General features: G+C 38.8%; 1 protein-coding gene across 5 annotated transcripts in view; it reads left to right on the forward strand.

The window, feature by feature from the left end:
- Nucleotides 1–4953: 4953 nt before the first annotated feature.
- The window catches only part of IGSF11 (immunoglobulin superfamily member 11), a 119867-nt gene continuing 106874 nt past the window's right edge, over nt 4954–17946 (forward strand). For 2 of the 5 annotated variants that reach the window (XM_074331563.1, XM_074331564.1), the window contains exon 1: nt 4954–5312. In XM_074331563.1, coding sequence (XP_074187664.1) covers nt 5261–5312 — 52 coding nt within the window. In that variant the 5' untranslated portion in view covers nt 4954–5260. Of the gene's footprint in view, nt 5313–5403; nt 5547–17946 lie in introns of those variants that run through there. The other 3 variants (XM_074331562.1, XM_019716775.2, XM_074331567.1) reach the window with 3 other exon arrangements.

Raw genomic sequence — 17946 nt, forward strand, 5'->3', positions numbered from 1 at the left:
GATTTTAGCCCAATGAGACCCATTTTGGACTTCTGGTCTCAGAGTTGTTTTACACCACTGAATTTGCAGTAACTTTTTTTTTTTAATTGGGGAAGGGGAACAGGACTTTATTGGGGAACAGTGTGTACTTCCAGGACTTTTTTTTTCCAAGTCAAGTTGTTGTCCTTTCAATCTTATTTGTGGAGGGTGCCGTTCAGCTTCAAGTTGACTGAAAGGACATTTCAGTCTTAGTTGTGGAGGGTGCAGCTCAGCTCCAGGTCCAGTTGCCATTGCTAGTTGCAGGGGCACAGCCCACCATCCCTTCTGGAGTCGAGGAATTGAACTGGCAACCTTGTGGTTGAGAGGATGCGCTCCAACCAACTGAGCCATCCGGGAGGCAGCTCAGCTCAAGGTGTTGTGTTCAATCTTAGTTGCAGGGGACGCTGCCCACCATCCCTTGCAGGACTCGAGGAATTGAACTGGCAACATTGTGGTTGAGAGCCCACTGGCCCATGTGGGAATCAAACCGGCAGCCTTTGGAGTTAGGAGCATGGAGCTCTAACCACCTGAGCCACTGGGCCGGCCTGCAGTAAATTTTTACAGCAGCCATAGAAATCTAACACGAGCCCTGTGGTTTAGAGTAAGGACTTTTACTTTCACTCTGAGACGGGAAGCCATTGGACAGATTTGGTCAGAGGAATGATTTAATCTGACCTAACAGGGTTGCTTTGATGCTGTGTTGACAATAGACTGTTGAAGGATTCCTTCCTTCATCTAGCTTTTAGCTTGACTTCCATATTTATTGAGAGATCGTCAATTCATTTAACATTTTTAAAAAAATATGATTTCACATTTTTTTGTAAGTCAAGGTCTCTAATCTGTTTTGTTGCAGAAAGTCTGAACTACACTTTAAACTTCTATGAAAAACTTATCACAATTTGAAAAATCTGAGTTAACTGATTGCTAGTACCCCAATATATAAAGTCAAATGACAGAGTTTCAAGCAGATTAGATTAGTGAATACTGGTAAAGAAACTTTGAAGAATTTTTGAGAGTTATTTTATAAGAAAGAGAATACGAAACATTTTCAGGGGACATAAAACGTTTCTTATGCTATTGCCTTTTTCAAGTCCAAAGAACATAGTGGTGCATTTTAAAATTTCCCGTTAGAATGGATTCAATAGTACATTGTTGCAATGGACTCTGCTCAGAGAGTAACTTTGCCTGGAAATAAATGTGTTCACAATAAAAGGATTTCAAGGAAAAGAGCCAACTTTTCCCAAAATGAAGATGTGAAACTTTGCTGCAGCAATATTCACAATGGTGATAGGGACTCAGCTATTGCGAAGGAAGATGGAGATGCCACTTACCTTTGTGTAAATCCTATCTAGCAAGAGTTCAGAGGATTGGGCACAAACAGGTATAAGAAAGACTAAGCTGTCGATATATATAGGTTGCAAATCGATCCCAAATGTGAGAAGGATGTTTTAAAATATTAAATGGCCTATTTATGTCTTAACATACAATAAACACTTATTGGCTTGTTAATTACTCTAGGGATTTCACTATTATCTTCTCCACTCCCTTATTATTATTTTAGAGACTTTATTGTATCTTCACAAAGGGGAAGAGGGAAGAATTCCTCTCAAATTTTACTTTACTAAAGAAATGACTGTAAGTCATAGTGTCTTAAAACCATCTGTGGGGAGCACTGCAGTTGTCTTCCCAACATTTATCCCACCTCCACACACCATCATCCCTACGAACACCACCACTTCCACCCCACCCGTGAGTAGCTGTAGAATTTGGATGAGATTGTCACCCATCCCCCACCCCTTTAGGGGAGGTCTGACCAAGGAAGAAATGGAGAGGTTGTGGATGGAATCTCTACTCCAGGGCAAGTAGCTCTCTTTCCTTATCTTCTCTAGCTTCTAGAATCCACCTACTTACCTTGGCTCATGGCTTTAAGACACTATGACTTACATTCATTGCTTTCGATGTTGGTCTATAAAAAGATAAAAGAAAAAGACTTTGTGACGTTGTCATGCAGGGCGGCATGCTGAGTCTCTGGTCCCGCTCCCCACATAAGAACACAGGATATGGTGAGGCCAAAAAGCCTCCATGGGTGTTGAAAAAGGAACACCCACAGAGCCATAGATATGGGAGTCATACTACTATATTTTTGCTGGCGCCTGGGTTGGAGAAACAGGAAGCAGGAGCCACACTGTTCACAACCCTCATTGTACCGTTTGCAGGCTCAGCCACCATCTTCTTGCTAGCCCCCATTTTCTGTTAGCGAAGCCATGGCAGTTATATTAGTGGCCAATGGCTCACTGGTTACAGCTGACGGCCAACTAGCCACAGCTGATGGCCATCCAATCACAGTTGATGGCCATTTACTACCTGAGCCAGCACCTTTCTATGTGAGGCCGAGAGCCTGGCAACTGCTTTCTGGGGCTCTGTCCCCACAGATGTGGTAGAAGAACTACACGGTGAATGCAGAAGAACTTGGTTCCAGTTCTGCTCTGGGTATTTGCAATCCCTGAGGTGTCCGTCGAATCTTTTTGAGGCTCAGTGTCTTACTGTGTGAAGAGGGGGTGATATTATCTGCTTTACCTACCCCCTGGGGTTGCTATGAAGATCAGATTAGATAATACATGTAAAAGTACTTTGAAATTTATAAAGTATTATGCAAATGTAAGATGTTGTCTGTTGTTTAGCAATCAGAATACTTAAGAGATTTAAAGAGATCCTACTGTGAACATGAAGCAGATTAGGATAAAAGCACTGATGAAACTCATTATTACTAATAAAAATTTACTCAAAATACATGCCAATGGTATTATCTTTGTGAATTAAAAAGCACATTTTTTTTTGTTGTTGTTCCTGTGAGGGTGTCCTTTTGGAAGTCTCTGTGTACAGCACTTGGAGTTTTCAGTTCTCCCGATCTGCTTCCTTTGAGTCCACCATCTACCATCTGCCCACCCGTGCTTCTGGGCAGCCAGATTGCCTCCTGAAATCTGATCGTCCCCATTCTCCCTTCAGAAGCCACACTTCTTTTTCTAATTCAAGGGCTTCTCCACTGAACTGTGAGCACTCTGTCCTCTTAGTAAGTTCCCAGCTCCTGTCGGGCAAGGCAGAAGTACACTATGGTGACAGAGGCAGGAGAGCTCTCTGCTCTTCTGATTCATGACAGTGCAGCTATATCCCATGTACAATTACAAGTTATTTAAGGGCGGGGATTATATTTTACACTTTGTTTAACCTTCAACCTAGTGCCTGATGTAGTGTAGACACTCAGTAAATATTTGCTGAACTGATGTGCTAAGAAGTGTATCAGGTAGCTTGCTTTTATCAGGGCTTTGCAGCCTAGATTATTCAGTTATTTATTTAATTAAATAATAAATAGTCTGTTTCTGTACTTAAATCTGGGATTATGGTGAAGAAAAATCCTGCTCTGAGTAGCACCTGCCACAAAGCAACTTCCCTGCTTTTCTCTTCATATTACCCTTATACTCTGCTCTGGACTGGGTTAGAAGGCAGGAATATATGCACGACAAGGTACGGAATTGGATTGGATGGAGAAAAAGAAATCTACTTGCCCTGGAGTTTAAAAGAATAAGATTAAGCCCAGTGATGAAATCATAGTTGAAATTTTAAACTTGTTATTAATATCAAAGACTTTGTACTGTCATATTCTTTTCTTGCTATGAGAGATCTCATAAGGGATTCTAGCAAATTTGAAGTAGTGAGCAAAATTGAGGTTATCTCTAGTTCATAATCAAAGTATACCTTTTCACTGTATTCTTGTTAAAGGTGACTGGCATTTCTGCATGTGTTCCCCCCCCCTCCATTTTTACTTGAAATTATATCAGCAACATTTTTAAAAAAGAAAAAATGCATTCATGTTTCCACCATCTTGATACTATTATTTTCATGTCTACATATATCTTCTAATCTTTGTCCAAATGTATAGATGTTTTACACATTTGCCTTTCTCCTGTGCATACTGTTTTCGTTCCTGAGTTGCTGTGGGAGGATTGTATCTGCCAAATGGGAGCTCAGAATTTCTGAATAGCCCCCAAAATCCTAATCTATACTGCTGTAGAAATTGACCAGAATGATCTGGCATTCCCTGGGCAGGTATGTCCTCAAATTTAGAAGGCTCAGGTTGGAGGCTGACACAGAAAGTGACTGTGGGGGCTGTAGGACACTGACCAGTGCCCTCAATAGAAAAGGAATGAAGATTAGGTTTTATATGGGAAGATATAGGTAGATATTTAGGTAAAATAATTTCGGACGCCAGCAAGGTCTGTCTTCCCACCCAACTAAAACAAACAAGAAGCAAAAATAAAAATCCAACCAAAGTAACAACCACCCCAATAAAAATCACCTCCTCACTAGTTAACAAATACTTGAAATTAGTTTAAGAAAGCTATACTATTTAAAATGGAAAAATTTTAAATATTATAAGTTAACGTCAAATTTTACTAAAGGGTCAGGAGAAGATGGTAGCCCCTGATAAAACAGGGAATGAGGAATATTAGTACAGCCGCTGCGCTCTTTTCAAGGGAGAAAGTGTAGTCAGGAGTCAGGTTCTTTCCGATTATTTAGGTTACAGAAGATAGGATTGAGAGAAAGTGAAATGGCCATCTGAAAACTACAACAGACAAGAATCTTCGGACGAAGACGGTGGAAAAGTCCCGCCAAGAGCTCTCTGGAGATGACGACCACCTGTCTGGGGTGGGGAGGGGGGTCGTTCAGGGCCGGGGAGGGGACCCGACTGTGGGCGAGGAGGCCAACAGCTTCTGGGTTCCCGGCGCTCGCTGGGGTGCGCGGGTGAGCGGATGGCACCGCGCACAGGTGGCCGGGGCCTCGCCAGCTGCGCGCAGCGATCGCTCCGCGGGTGGGCCGCCAGGCGTCGCGCTGGAGCGGTGGTTGCCCGGGAGACCGAGCGGAGCTAGTGGGCGGTGCGGTGCCCAGTGGAGCCCGGCTGCTGCCGGAGTAGCTGGGCTCGAGGTGGGGGGAGTGGCTCCCCCGGCGGCGTGGAGGGCCGTCGGGTCCTGGGGCAGCGCGTGGTGGCTGTGGCTGCGGGGCGAGGCCGGCGAGCGCGGGCGGCGCGGGAGCTGCACTTGACTCACCTGCGTGTCCGGCGGTCCCAGCACCGCCGGGCGGACAGAGGCCGGGCGGCGGGTCAGGGAGGACCGAGAGCCCGGTCCGCGCCTCCGCTGCCGCGACGAGGAGCCGGGCGGGTGGCAGGCGCGCTCCCTGCGGCTCCGGGATGACTTCTCCCGGCTCTAGTTTGGCGCCGTTGCTGCTCCTCTCTCTGCAGGGTGAGTAGCCCGCTACGCCATCTGGGGCCAGGCTGGGCCGGCGGCCCGGGCAGAAGCTGTCTGGGGATCGCAAACAGCCTGCTCGCCCGTGCCAGGTCTTGGGAGCCCAACTTTTCAGGGGCCATATTCGTTGCTATCGACCGAGGCTCGCGCGCCCACCCGCCGCGGCTGCTGTCCCGCCGGCGCCCCCCTTCCCGGCCTCCCTCACAACCCAGGTGTTCCCTGATCAGAGAGGTAACTACACCTGCTACTTGGTTACGGTCCGTCCTGGGCCTGACTCTGACCCCGCTTTGCTCCTTTTTAGATTATGGACTCCGGTATTTACGAGGTCCAGTGAGAAGCAGTATTTAGAATCAGTTTCCGTTACCAGGTGGCTCCAGGAAAACTAGATGCCTTTAAAATAATTTAGAAAACTTTAAATTGTATCTTTACCATAACCTTTAACGAGTATATGCAGGTTTTCCTGAAAAGTTGATCTTTATTTAAAAAAATAACTATACAGTGTGCTACACTATATTCGAAAGCGATAATTTATTTTTTTATATGCTAGTTTCTTCCCCAAAGGATTTAAATTGGCTTACAAAAATACATAGAATATAAATAACAGTATTAAAACACAAGGAATAAACGTGTTTAATTTTCTTGTTAACGGATTTTCAAATATGTATTTAAATTTTTCTACTCTAACCTTTCTTACATTTTACTTTCTATGAATAGCCATCATATTTAAACTCTGATTTTCATCTTATAAGTGCCCTTTTCTTTTGTGAGTGCATTGTCTTGTGGAATCAAATTTTCTCTCTCATTTAATTGATTGTTAACATTTACTGAGATTTATTCTGAAGGGTTTGATTTAAAAAGCAGGTTCAATGATTGCTGGAATATTGTGGTTAACCCTGTTTTTTTTTTTTTTTTCATCCCTCGTGGAGATATCAGTATGTTTCCCATACTTTTATGGTCTTATTTGAACTGGTAATGTACCCCTAAATCTTTAAGTAACCTAATATTAGCTGACTTAAATTGTACAAATTCTTATAGTGGGGGAGAAAGGAATATAAAACTTTGTATACCTTTTCCATAGAAGCCAGTGAAGGAAATGGTCAAAATTGCAGATAACTTTTGTGGTGTTCAGGAGGTATAGTTTTAGTGATTGTGTATGATAATAAAATGACATCAATGTGTACTTCCAAATTAATTTTGTCTGGTTACCAGTTTGAGAGAGCCAACATTTTTCTCTGTCCTACTTCCTTCAAGTGTGAAATAAAATTCAATAAATGGGCTTTTTATACAATCCCTTGGACATAACTGAAAATATTATAAAGACTACTATAAGAACAGCTGAAATTTATGGTAAAAAATCTGTTGTTGACCTTTGTATATTATAATAAATATCACTCTTTTTGTAAATAGCATTTGTACATAGTTTGTTTTTTAATTATTAGGCAGTACTTTTAAAGCTTTGATGTAGTTCGCAGAATCAGCCTTACAAGGTCATCTGCTTTGTTTTTTTCTTTCAGCAGAACTATTCCTAAGCTATCCAAAGATGTTTTTAAAGACTTCCAGGGACATTTCAGCCTTCATGATAATTTGTTATGTAAAGGCACTTTTCAACATCAAAAATGAAAAAATGTGCTCATATGTTCAACAGATTTTTACTGAGTTACTCAGAAGTTTGGGTGTCTGGTGGGGAGGGATGGTGGTGGAAGACAAAGATGCACGAGAGTTTGTCCACAGCCCTTAAGGCATTTGCAGTTTTAAAACAGGCTGTAAACATGCACAAATGATTTATGATAGAAGGAATATATGATAAGTGCCGTTTATTAATGGTGATATCAAGGAAGACTTGATGGAAACGTTTACTTTTAATCTGGACTTGGAATAAGTTGGGTTTGAGTTGACTGAGATGGCTGTGATTGGGCTTTTCTAGCCAAAGCAGCAGCTTGGACAAAGGGTATGAAATCAAAGTGCAGGGGCATATTCTGGAAAGACTAACCTTCTAGCTGCTAGAGCAGGAGATTGTACAAAGAAGAAAAGGCTAAGAAGATAGTTACAGGACAGTAGAGAGCCTTGAAAGCTGAGTTTGGAATTCATTCAGTAGGCCATGGAAAGGTCACTGATAATTCAGTTTTCTTAAGATAGGGAGGGGAAGAGGGTGAACAGTTGTTGTCTAGCATAACAGTCTCCTGGAGAATACCTAGAGTCCTGACTATATTACGTTCTTGAACCAGTCAATGGCAAAGTTGGTTGGAATGAATTTGGGCTCATCTTTAGGACTTCCAATGTGGAATGAGGGGGAGGAGTGGAGATCTGAACAAAGTTGCTTCCATTATGAAGGAAGAAAAGGGAAATGGTTGTTAGGTAACCATCGTAGCAGTGGCCACTGCAATGACATAATGCACTGAAGATAGAAATAGCGAGTGTCTTAAATTTTTGAAAGAAAATAGATGTCAAGAATTTTCTGTTTTATATTTGTTTAAATCTCTATGGAGGAACTTCAAAGGATGTTTGAAGAGTTAACTACTATATAGTTCTACCAATGGATTAGATATATCTAAAGTGTTTCTTGTACAACTTGTGATTCCTTAAAATAGTGGATAACGTTCCAGAATCTGAGAAAATGTGTAAAAAGAAAGAAAAGTCCATATAAAATGAAATGAAATTGAGTTATGAGCCTAAATGTTAATATTATGAAAAATTCATTGTAAACTTCAATTTCATGGCTCTAACATTAATTAGGTAACTGTTTTGGAAGGATTCACTTTTTAGTGAAAAATCTGTAGTTTGACCTACATGAAAGGTGACAGCCACTGGATGAAAATTTTAGAGAAATGAAGCTTAATACACTGTATATTCGACATGGACTATTCAGGAAGCAATTTAAATATTAAATCACCAAGCGCTTGTGAAATGTTATGCTTAGAACTCTTGTCAGACCCAAGGTAATGATGCCATGGGCAAAGACTTTTCCCCCCAGTGACAATATGTGGCACATTTTCAAATGTGTTTTCACACTTTGATAGTGGAAACATTTATAATGAAAAGTCTCATTTGACTCTTCATGCTTAAGCCATGTGATTTAGTGTTAAACAAGGTGATGTGCTGGTACACAAGACTCTTTAGTTGTAGGGAGTCAGAACAAGGGACGGGACATCCTGGCTGAGTTGGGAGGGAGAAAGTTGGGAAAATTGTGGTGTTCCCACTTAAATTGATCTGTAACTAGTTTATTTAGAATAGATTTGTATCTACATTATTTGTATCTACATTGTTTCTACACTAATGATAATCAATTTGTGTATTTGACGCATATTGAGGTAGGATTGCTGGCTTTCTGGTAGTCCAGTCACTGCACATTCCCTCCTTTGTTTGATGAGGACTACTTGGCACTCACACAACCCACCCTTGCATTTTGAGGGCAGCTCTCAGAACAGCTGGACGCTCTGAAATCCTCCCTTCATCATACTTTGAGAGTCACTGGTTTCAGAGAGGTTGTCAGTTCTTAGGTGGTGTTCAAAATACCATCTGATTTGAGCTGATTTGGTCTTAAAAGTGGAAAGTTAATTAGTTTACTTAGGAGTTAAGCTGATCTTACTAAATTGTGGAAGGATTTTTTTCCTTTTTATTAAAGTTTGGGTAACTGATTCCCTCTGTACCTTGTTTCCTACCACCTAAGAAAGAGACTGTAGTAGTAATTTGCGTTTGTGATGGTTTTAAAATTGTAGAAATGTTAAGTCAGTCGGAGAGAGAAAATCTGTTTCCTAATTTCACAAACAATAGATTCAGCCATTGGTCTGATACCAGTTTGTCTTTACCATTGTCGGATACCACACGGATGCTATATGGTGTGGCTGTGCCAAATGTGTTATAGGAAGATCACATTTTAATAAATATCACTGAAATTTTTATGTTTATCTATTTTTATTTTTTATTAGTTTCAGGTGTACAAAACAACATAATGATTAAACATTTACACCCCTCACAAAGTGATAATCTCCCTCTCAGTCTACTACCCCTCTGACATTGTATACAGCTGTTACTATACCATTGACTATATTCCGTATGCTATACCTTATTTCCTGTGACCACACACACACACACACACACACACATATATATACACACACATATATATGTATATGAATTATAGTTGCTATTCAGTATCATTCTATATCAGCTTTAGGTGTACAGCACTGTGGTCAGGCACACAATCTATGAAGTGATCCTTGGATAAGTCCAGTATCCATCTGGCACCTTACATAATCTATACAGCATTATTGATTATATTCCCCACACTATTTCACATCCGTGACTATTTTGTGACTACCAATTTGTACTTTCTAATCCCTTCACCTCCCCTACCCCCAACACCCCTCCTATTAGCAACCATCAGTTTTTTCTCTGTATCTCTGAGTCTGTTTCTGTTTTGTTTGCTCTATTATTCTGTTCACATATAAGTGAAATCATATGTATTTGTCTTTCTCAGTCTGATTTATTTCACTTAGCATAATAGTCTCTAGGCCCATCCATGTTGTTGCAAATGGTAATATTTCATTCTTTTTTTATGGCAGAGTAATACTCCATTGTATAAATGTGCCACAATTTCTTTATTCAATCGTCTATTGGTGGGCATTTTGGTTGTTTCCGTATCTTGGCTACTGTGAATAGTGCTGCAATACTTGTGTGAATATTTTCTGAAGGCCAATACCATGCCTGGCACATAGTAAGTGCTCAGTAGATACTTGTGAATGAATTAAGTGAGTGGTTACTAATATAAGTGATAATCCTCTGTGTTTGGAGTACCTGAAAATAATGTGTTTTTCTCTTTTAAATAAAAAGATAATTTTTGTTAAAATTTTCTCTAGGAATTTGGTGTGACTGTCAGCTTCAACTTCAACCTTAGTATATATTTTGTAGAACAGAGGTGTTAGGGATATATTTTCACATTCTTTTAAAATTCTATGACTTTGGAGTTTATTTAAAAATGCAATACTTACAGATCTTTCAAAATTGATTCTTAGCGTATCTTTAGACCTAAAACTTTGAAGTTGTCTATTTTTGAAATACATTTACCTAAGGAATTTCCAAAGGTTTTGCTCCATTTAATAAAGAATATCTTGGATGCGGAATCTAAAGAAAAGAATAAGTGAATGAACTAATCAGAAACAGTTTTGGAAACATGGAGGAAAAACAGAGGGTTGCTAGAGGGGCGGGGGGGTGGGGATAAGGGGAAGGTGAGAGGTTTTGGGAACGTACAGAGGGATAGTGGATGGGGGGAGGGGGGTTCACACAGTGTGAGGGATATAAATGATAAACGTCTAAGTTTTGCTTTGTCTTGTGCACCTGAAACTAATTAATTAAAAAATAAAAAAATAAATAAAGAATCCAAAGATAAAAAAAAAAAAAAAAAAAGAATATCTTGGACTTCGGGGAATTCACTTAGAACCTTGAAGTTTCCCATTTCCATGTCTGGTACTTTTAGTCCCGAGGGCCTGTATGTTAGAACTAGTCGCCTGAGAACAGAGATAATGAAAATAACTCCTAGTCTAGGGTAGTCTAAGCTCAAGCTCCCCCTCCCCACATCATGTGTCTAAAGTACGAGAGGTGTTATTTTAGAAATAGGAGCATTAACTACAGCAACACCATGTAGCGGTATTATAACCTATTCCCAGTAGAGATTGCCATTTGTCCTCCCCTCCCATTCCCTTCCCTTCTCATGAAGTCGGAATGTTTCTAGCCACAGTTTCTTCCAGCTATGATTCATTTCCTTATGGACCATTCTCTCTCAGTCTGCAGTGGTGTTTATAGCTCTCAAAAATGTCAAAAGTCTTCAACTAATCTTAGCCACATTGTTGACCATGTGCCCAAAGATGCCTGAAGTGACATCAAAACATCGATCGTAATACTTAATCTTTGTTTCTTTGGACCAGGTCTATCACTACCAGTTTTGCAACTTCTGTCAGCCTCTATGGGTCAAGATCATTTGGTAGAACACAAAATTAATGGCAGAAAGAGCAGTTGGAGTGTAGTAAACATCACTTGTTGATGAATATATTCAAATCAGGTTAGCGTTTTAGGCTTTCATTGGTTAAGAAAGCTTGTAGTACAGTTCATATTTGCATATTGCCCACGTGTAACTCCAGAGTACTGTCCTAACATTTGTTGGCCAAGACTTAAGGCAGTGTGCAGAACATCTGAAAAATGTGTTAACAGTATACCACAGATTCTCAAACTTTTGTCCTTAAAGATTTTTGGGGGTTTGAAGATTATTGAGAGTGACAAAGAGCTTTTCTTTGTGTGGATTATGTTTATCAGTATTTACCATATTGGAAACCAAAAGTGAGAAAATGTAAAAATATTAATCAATTTAAAAACAACGATAACTCCATTTATGTTGACATTAATAATGCATTTTTGTGATAAGTTAGTTTTTTTTCCAAAACCAAAAATTATTAGCGAGAAGAGTGGCACAGTTTTACATTTTTGGAAATCTGTTTCATGTCTGGCTCATTAGAAGACAGCTGGATTCCCCTATGGGCTTCTTCATTAAGTTTATTATAATGTATTGTCTTGGTTTGGTTGAAATGTATGATGAATATATGGCCTCACACACATATGTAGTTGGAAGAGGAAGGAGTATTTTGATTGCATTTGCAAATAATTTTGTATATTATTCTTTGATATTCCACCAAAACTCAGTAGGTAGTTTCTTAAAGATTGGTTGCAATGCAGAATCAGAAATGATTTCAATAAACATTTCTCCCTCTGTTATATTAAAAATTGATTGGTTTATCTTATCCTTATCCTTTGAATGGATCTTTTATTCGTGCATGATTTTTTAGTTACATTATACATTGATAATTTAGCTCACAATGGCAGATACAAGTTTTCCAAATTTTAATTATTTCCTTGAATTGACAACAAACAGCTGTCAGAGATTTCTCTTAAAGTGATAGTCTATTTTGTTCAATTTTGAGAAAATATCTGCCAAATACCTAAGTCTGAATAACTATAGTCTGTCTGTGAGTTGTTCTTTCCAGTAAAAACGCTGATCCAAGAAAAAAGCGATTAATTCAGCTTTGAGCTCCACCAGGGCTTTTCCTTAGGACAGTCATTTTGCTTTGGTATGCAACACAAGAGATGTATGTTTCACACTACCCGTTTTGTCACAAGGAATATTATAAAAGGTCAAGATTTAATAAAATTACTGTTACTGCTTCATCAAAGGCATTCTTTAGTGAAACTGGATTTTCTTTTATAACCATAAGTGCATGACAGAGAAAACTACAATGACTTTGAGTACAGTTCAGTGCCAGTGCCTTGATTTGTATGGAGGCGCCAGCAAGTACACCCACCACTGCATCTGCACCGTCCGTGCAAATGTCAACACAGGCAAAAAGGCAAATTACATTTTACCATTATGAAGAAAATAGCTTTAATCGTATGGATTTTCTGAAAGGGTCTTGGAGACCCTCATGGGTCCGGGAACTATAGTAATTGAAACTCCAGTGGATGTTAGATTTTTTTTTTTTAAATTATTTTAGAGACAAATAGCCACACAATAATTTCATGCTGTGTGAGATTATATGCATGTATGTATGCATGTATTAAATGGAGTATGTATGTATTATTTTAAAGTAAATAATAAACTCATTTAAAATTCTTTATTTTTGTATTATAGTTTTTTAAAATTACAACAGTAGCATCTCTTAGGCATAAAAATTCAAACAATGCAGAAGATGTGTTTAAAAATGGACTCATATCCCACCTCCACCCACTGAGTTCTCTGGTTCAGCTGTGCATTGTTCCAGACCTTTTTCTAATTACAAACAAAGCCTGCATGTACATGTATTTTTTTTTAATGCCATAAATATTGTTCTACAATTTATTATAAAAAACATAACAATTTAGTATGGGCATCTTGCCACATCTGTTACAAGGATCTACCTTATTGTTTTTAATGACCTAAGTTTCTTATTTCATAACAAGTCTATACCATAATTTGTTTAATTGTTTTCCCATTGTTGGACATTTATGTTGTTTCTAAATTTTTGATATTAATGATGTTATAGTGAACATCCTTGTATGTGTAACCTATAACTCTGTGTAGGTATTTCTTCAGTCTAGCTGGCCCAAAGTGGAATTGTTTGGATGTACACGGTTAGCAATTAAGGGAGACAACAGCATTGTGTAACAACTTTGCATGGTCAGACATACTGGGTTTGAATTCCTGACTTGTCGTTTATTTGCTGTCTGACTTTGTTAATGTTGTAATGTCCCGAGCGCTTGAGTTGGATTATCCTGTAGCGTGTAGGTGGCCCTCTCAGTGCATTAAGAAGTACTAAATTAAAGGAAATGATGCATCTTTAAAGTCTCTAGCATAATGCCTGGCAGGGAGAAAATGCTTGGTTAGTGGCAGTTACTGTTACAAGGATAGATCAGCCCCAACTTGAGTCAGGAGGTCAGAGTTCTATCCGGGAGGTACCAATGGAGGAGGTGTGACCTGGGAGACATCAGACAATTTTCCCCGCCAGCTTTCATTTGCAAAATGAGGGAGTGACATTAGGTAATGTCCTGTTCTTTTCCAGCTCTGTAATCTTGTGATTCTTTGATTTGGCTTCCAAGTATTGAGAATATTGTCAACAAAATAAGCTGGAGGTAATAGGTAGCTGGTTTTAACATATTCATAAAACTGTTTTAAAAAATAGTTACTTGACTTCCTATTCCCCTCTCCTTCCATCACTATAATGAGACTTTATGGTGATATTTATTCTAGGTATTAAAAGCATCTTTATCTGTTGTAGAAAGATTATAAAAAGTGGCTTTCAAATATAAAGAATTTTACTTTTAAATTTTATTTAAAAATTGATTTCTGTTCACTTTATCTTAAGCTATGTATGTATCTCTTTATTCTTTTAAATAAATCCTGTATATCATAGACAGATCTTGTATGTGTCAGAAAAGGGTCAGTTGTAAGCAGGCTGTAAATATGACAAAAATTTTCTTTTTACCACAATCACTGTATTCCGGTCCCGTAACTTGATTTTTATGACCTTTATCTACTTTTCTATCATAATGACTTTTTTTTTGGTCTAAGCCAGGTGTTAGGTATCTAAAATTTACCTATGCTGGGTTACATGATGAATATAGATGCTTTAGTATTGCTATTATTTATTAAAAGTGAAAAGCCTGTGAGCTTTTAAAAAACAGTGAGTTTTAGTCAGGGAGGTAGTGATACTTAAACCGAAAGCTTTGGAGGGATGTGATTAGGGCACATCTTAATTCTGATTCTAGGTTGTATGTCATCAGTAGTGTTGCCCAGTTGTTCTTTTTGCATTTTCATGAAAGAGAATATTTTTACACGAAGCCAGGTAGTCCCCAAAATGGGCAGTTAGTCACATTGGCAGAGCTTTCAAAATAATTTTGAGATTCACAAACTCACTGCCTATTGTGTTATCTTGATAAATATAATTTGTTTTCAGATCATTCAATTTTTCCTGAAACTAAACCACACTAGTTCTTGAATTATGTACTCCACAATAGTTATAGAAACTTAAACATGATTTGTTTTCATGAAAATATTTTCTGAAATTGTGACTTTTAATTTTTCCGCATTTGTGATTCCATTGTCCTCAGAGCAAGATGTGTTTTAGTTGCTCTTTGATCAATCTATATTTCCAGTTTCTGTCTTAGTATTTGCACTTACTTGGACAAATTAATCGTGCCCTACCTCTTCCCCAGTTATTTCGTATTCAGGGGGGTTGAGTTGTCTTTCTTATTAGTAAGAAAGTGTAATGTGTGAGCCGCATGGAGCTGGACCAGTGAGGTCTCTTAGAGCCCCTTAATTCCATAATGTCCTTGATCTGATGAAGTCGCTCAGTAAATCTCTTCACAATTTCCATGACCAAGCCATCTGCCTGCATTAAAATAAATCAAATCTGCTTACTCCTTCAATGTCTAACAACTATTCTATAAACTGATGAAGAAGACCAACGACACGAAAATAATTTGCAATTTTGAGCACTTCCTCTTGAATTCTCGGTTTAGACTCTTTAGACACAGTGGAAGCTGGCATTCCAGCTTTCTCTTTGACTTGAGAAAAAGGGTAATGGATCCCTTTCCCCACTCCTTTTATTGCATTTATCCTATGTGTGGCCGGAGAACTAATTCAGCTTTTCCGCATTTAGATTGAACATCAGAAAACCTTTACTTGCCCTTCTAGTTTATGCATGCTAGCTGATTAGGTAATTTTATATATGGCAGTTTGCATATATATATGCTATGTTGAAATCTCAGACAGACTGATTTTGTGTCTGGCCCACGCTTCCGACACTGTCCAGACTTTGGAGACTGTAGATTGTGGCAGCATCACACCGTACAGGTACATGACCCCATGGCCTGTACCTAGGTAAAAACCTTTTTTTTTTTTAATACCTGAAACCATGGAATCTTTAAAATATTTCTTCTTAGTGTTCTAAACTTCTTACTATCCTTTCTTTCCTTTCCATCTTCATTAGTTTATATCCTTATCATTTTAAGTTTACATTATTCCAACAGTTTTCTAGCTGCTCTTCACCTTTCTTCTCTTTGATCCATCCTTTGCTCTCTGTCAGGTTCCTTTTCTGTCAAACACTGCTTGCATTATATTCCTCTCTTCCTTCAACAATAGCCACAGCAAACCCCAAAAATCTTAAAGGATATATTCCAAAGGTTTTAGAGTATCATTCAGGGTCCTCTGTGGCTTTCTACTCTTCCCCACCCCACCCATCATGTTTCCACTGCCCTCTATTAATGCTCTGAGCCTACCTGCCTCTGCAGTTGCTCACATTTCCCACCCACTTCTGGTTGGTCTGAAATACCTCATCTCCTTCACTTGATATCCATGCTACCTACGCTTTCAGACCCAGCTCTAACCTGTTTCCTCTGAGAGTGACTGCCTTACATTCTGGGATGACTTCTCAGCAAGAGATTTTTTCTCTTATAGTTTCCTTAGCAATGAGTTTGTCTGCTCCCTTGGAGGCACCTCTAAGCTGCAGTGTCTTGTTCTCTTACTCTTTCTTGCAAGCTCCACAAGGTGAGCACTTTGTGCAGTGCACCCGGCAGATGCTTAATTTATTGAGTGAATGGATGAAGTTTAGATCTTTTCTTCCTCGCAGTCTTTTATCCTGTTATTAGGTAATAGACCATCCAGTTCTCTCATTTTACAGGCTGAAAGTTGAAATTCTTCTGTACATGAAATTGAGATATTCATGTGAACTTTAAAGTTTTTACTGAAGCATAGACATTTCTCATTCTCAAAAAATGATCCAAAACATTCTTTTGTGCTGCAGATTGAATTTGCATTTCAATTGTGTTCCAGTTTTGAACAGGTTAATACCGTTTCTGAGCCTTTTCCTTTATGTGAACTAAGCTCGCAGTAGCTTCCCACTGTCTTCTAACATCTTCCTGCTGCCTTTCTCTATACTTCGTTCATTCCACTGAAGATCATTGACTTATATATAGGCAGTTATTTTCTTTGATTATGATGTATTTCAAAGCTACTATGTTTATTAGAAAAGACAGTCGTGATGGGCAAAATTTTTAACAAGTGTATTATACACAAAAATAGTATAGAAATATTAAGAGTACCACTTAATGAATTGTTGTAAGTGAATACACAAAAATGAATATGTGTAACCATCATCCAGATCCAAAGACAGAGCATTGCCAACACCCAGTAGTCAGTCCCCCAGTGTCCCTCTCAATCGCCCTGCCCATTCCCTGTTCCCCAAAGGTAACCACTTTTTGACTTCTAATACCAGGAATTAGTTTGCCTATTTTTGAAATTTATACAAATGGAATCATCCATATTCATTATGCATTCTTTTGTGTCTGGTTTTTAAAATATAACATCCACGTTGTTACGTGTAGCTGTAATTTCTTCACCTGCATTACATGACAGCACTGCATTGCATGCATACACCATGGTATCAATTTAGCTGTCCTACTACTGATAGACAGACATTGGGTTGTTTCCAGTTTTGGCCTATTATGGATAATGCTGGTGTGAACGTCCTTGTACGGGTTTTGATGCACGTCAAAGTGCACTTCTGTGAGTAGGTATACACCTAAGAAGCAGATTGCACATATTCAGCTTTAGTTGGACCTGCCATTTTCCCAAGGTGCTTATGCTGACCTTTGTGCCCACTAGCAGGGTATGAGAGCTTCGTTCCTCTGCCTTCTTGTGAACACCAGGTATTGTCATTTTTTTTTAACTTGAGCCATTCTGATGGGTGAATAATGGTGTCTCATTGTGTGTACATATTTGTAGGTGTTTTACACTTCCCTGATTACTAATGAGGTTGCTCACCTTTTCCCCTTTTTACTGACCATTTAGGTATTCTCTTTTGTAAATTGTCTGTTCAAGTCTTTTGCCAGTTTTTTAAAACAGCTTTATTGAGATATAATTTGCATACTGTATAATTTACCCATTTAAAGTATGTAATTCAATGGTTTTTGATGTATTAATTTTTAAGAATCGTGGTAACATATAACATAAAATTAGCCATTTTGACCACTTTTAAGTGTACGATTTAGTGACATTAAGCACATTTGCAGTGTTGCACAACCATCATTACTATTTCCAAAACGTTTTCATAAC

This window comes from Rhinolophus sinicus, linkage group LG01, assembly GCF_036562045.2.
Source record: "Rhinolophus sinicus isolate RSC01 linkage group LG01, ASM3656204v1, whole genome shotgun sequence".
NCBI classification, from domain to species: domain Eukaryota; kingdom Metazoa; phylum Chordata; class Mammalia; order Chiroptera; family Rhinolophidae; genus Rhinolophus; species Rhinolophus sinicus.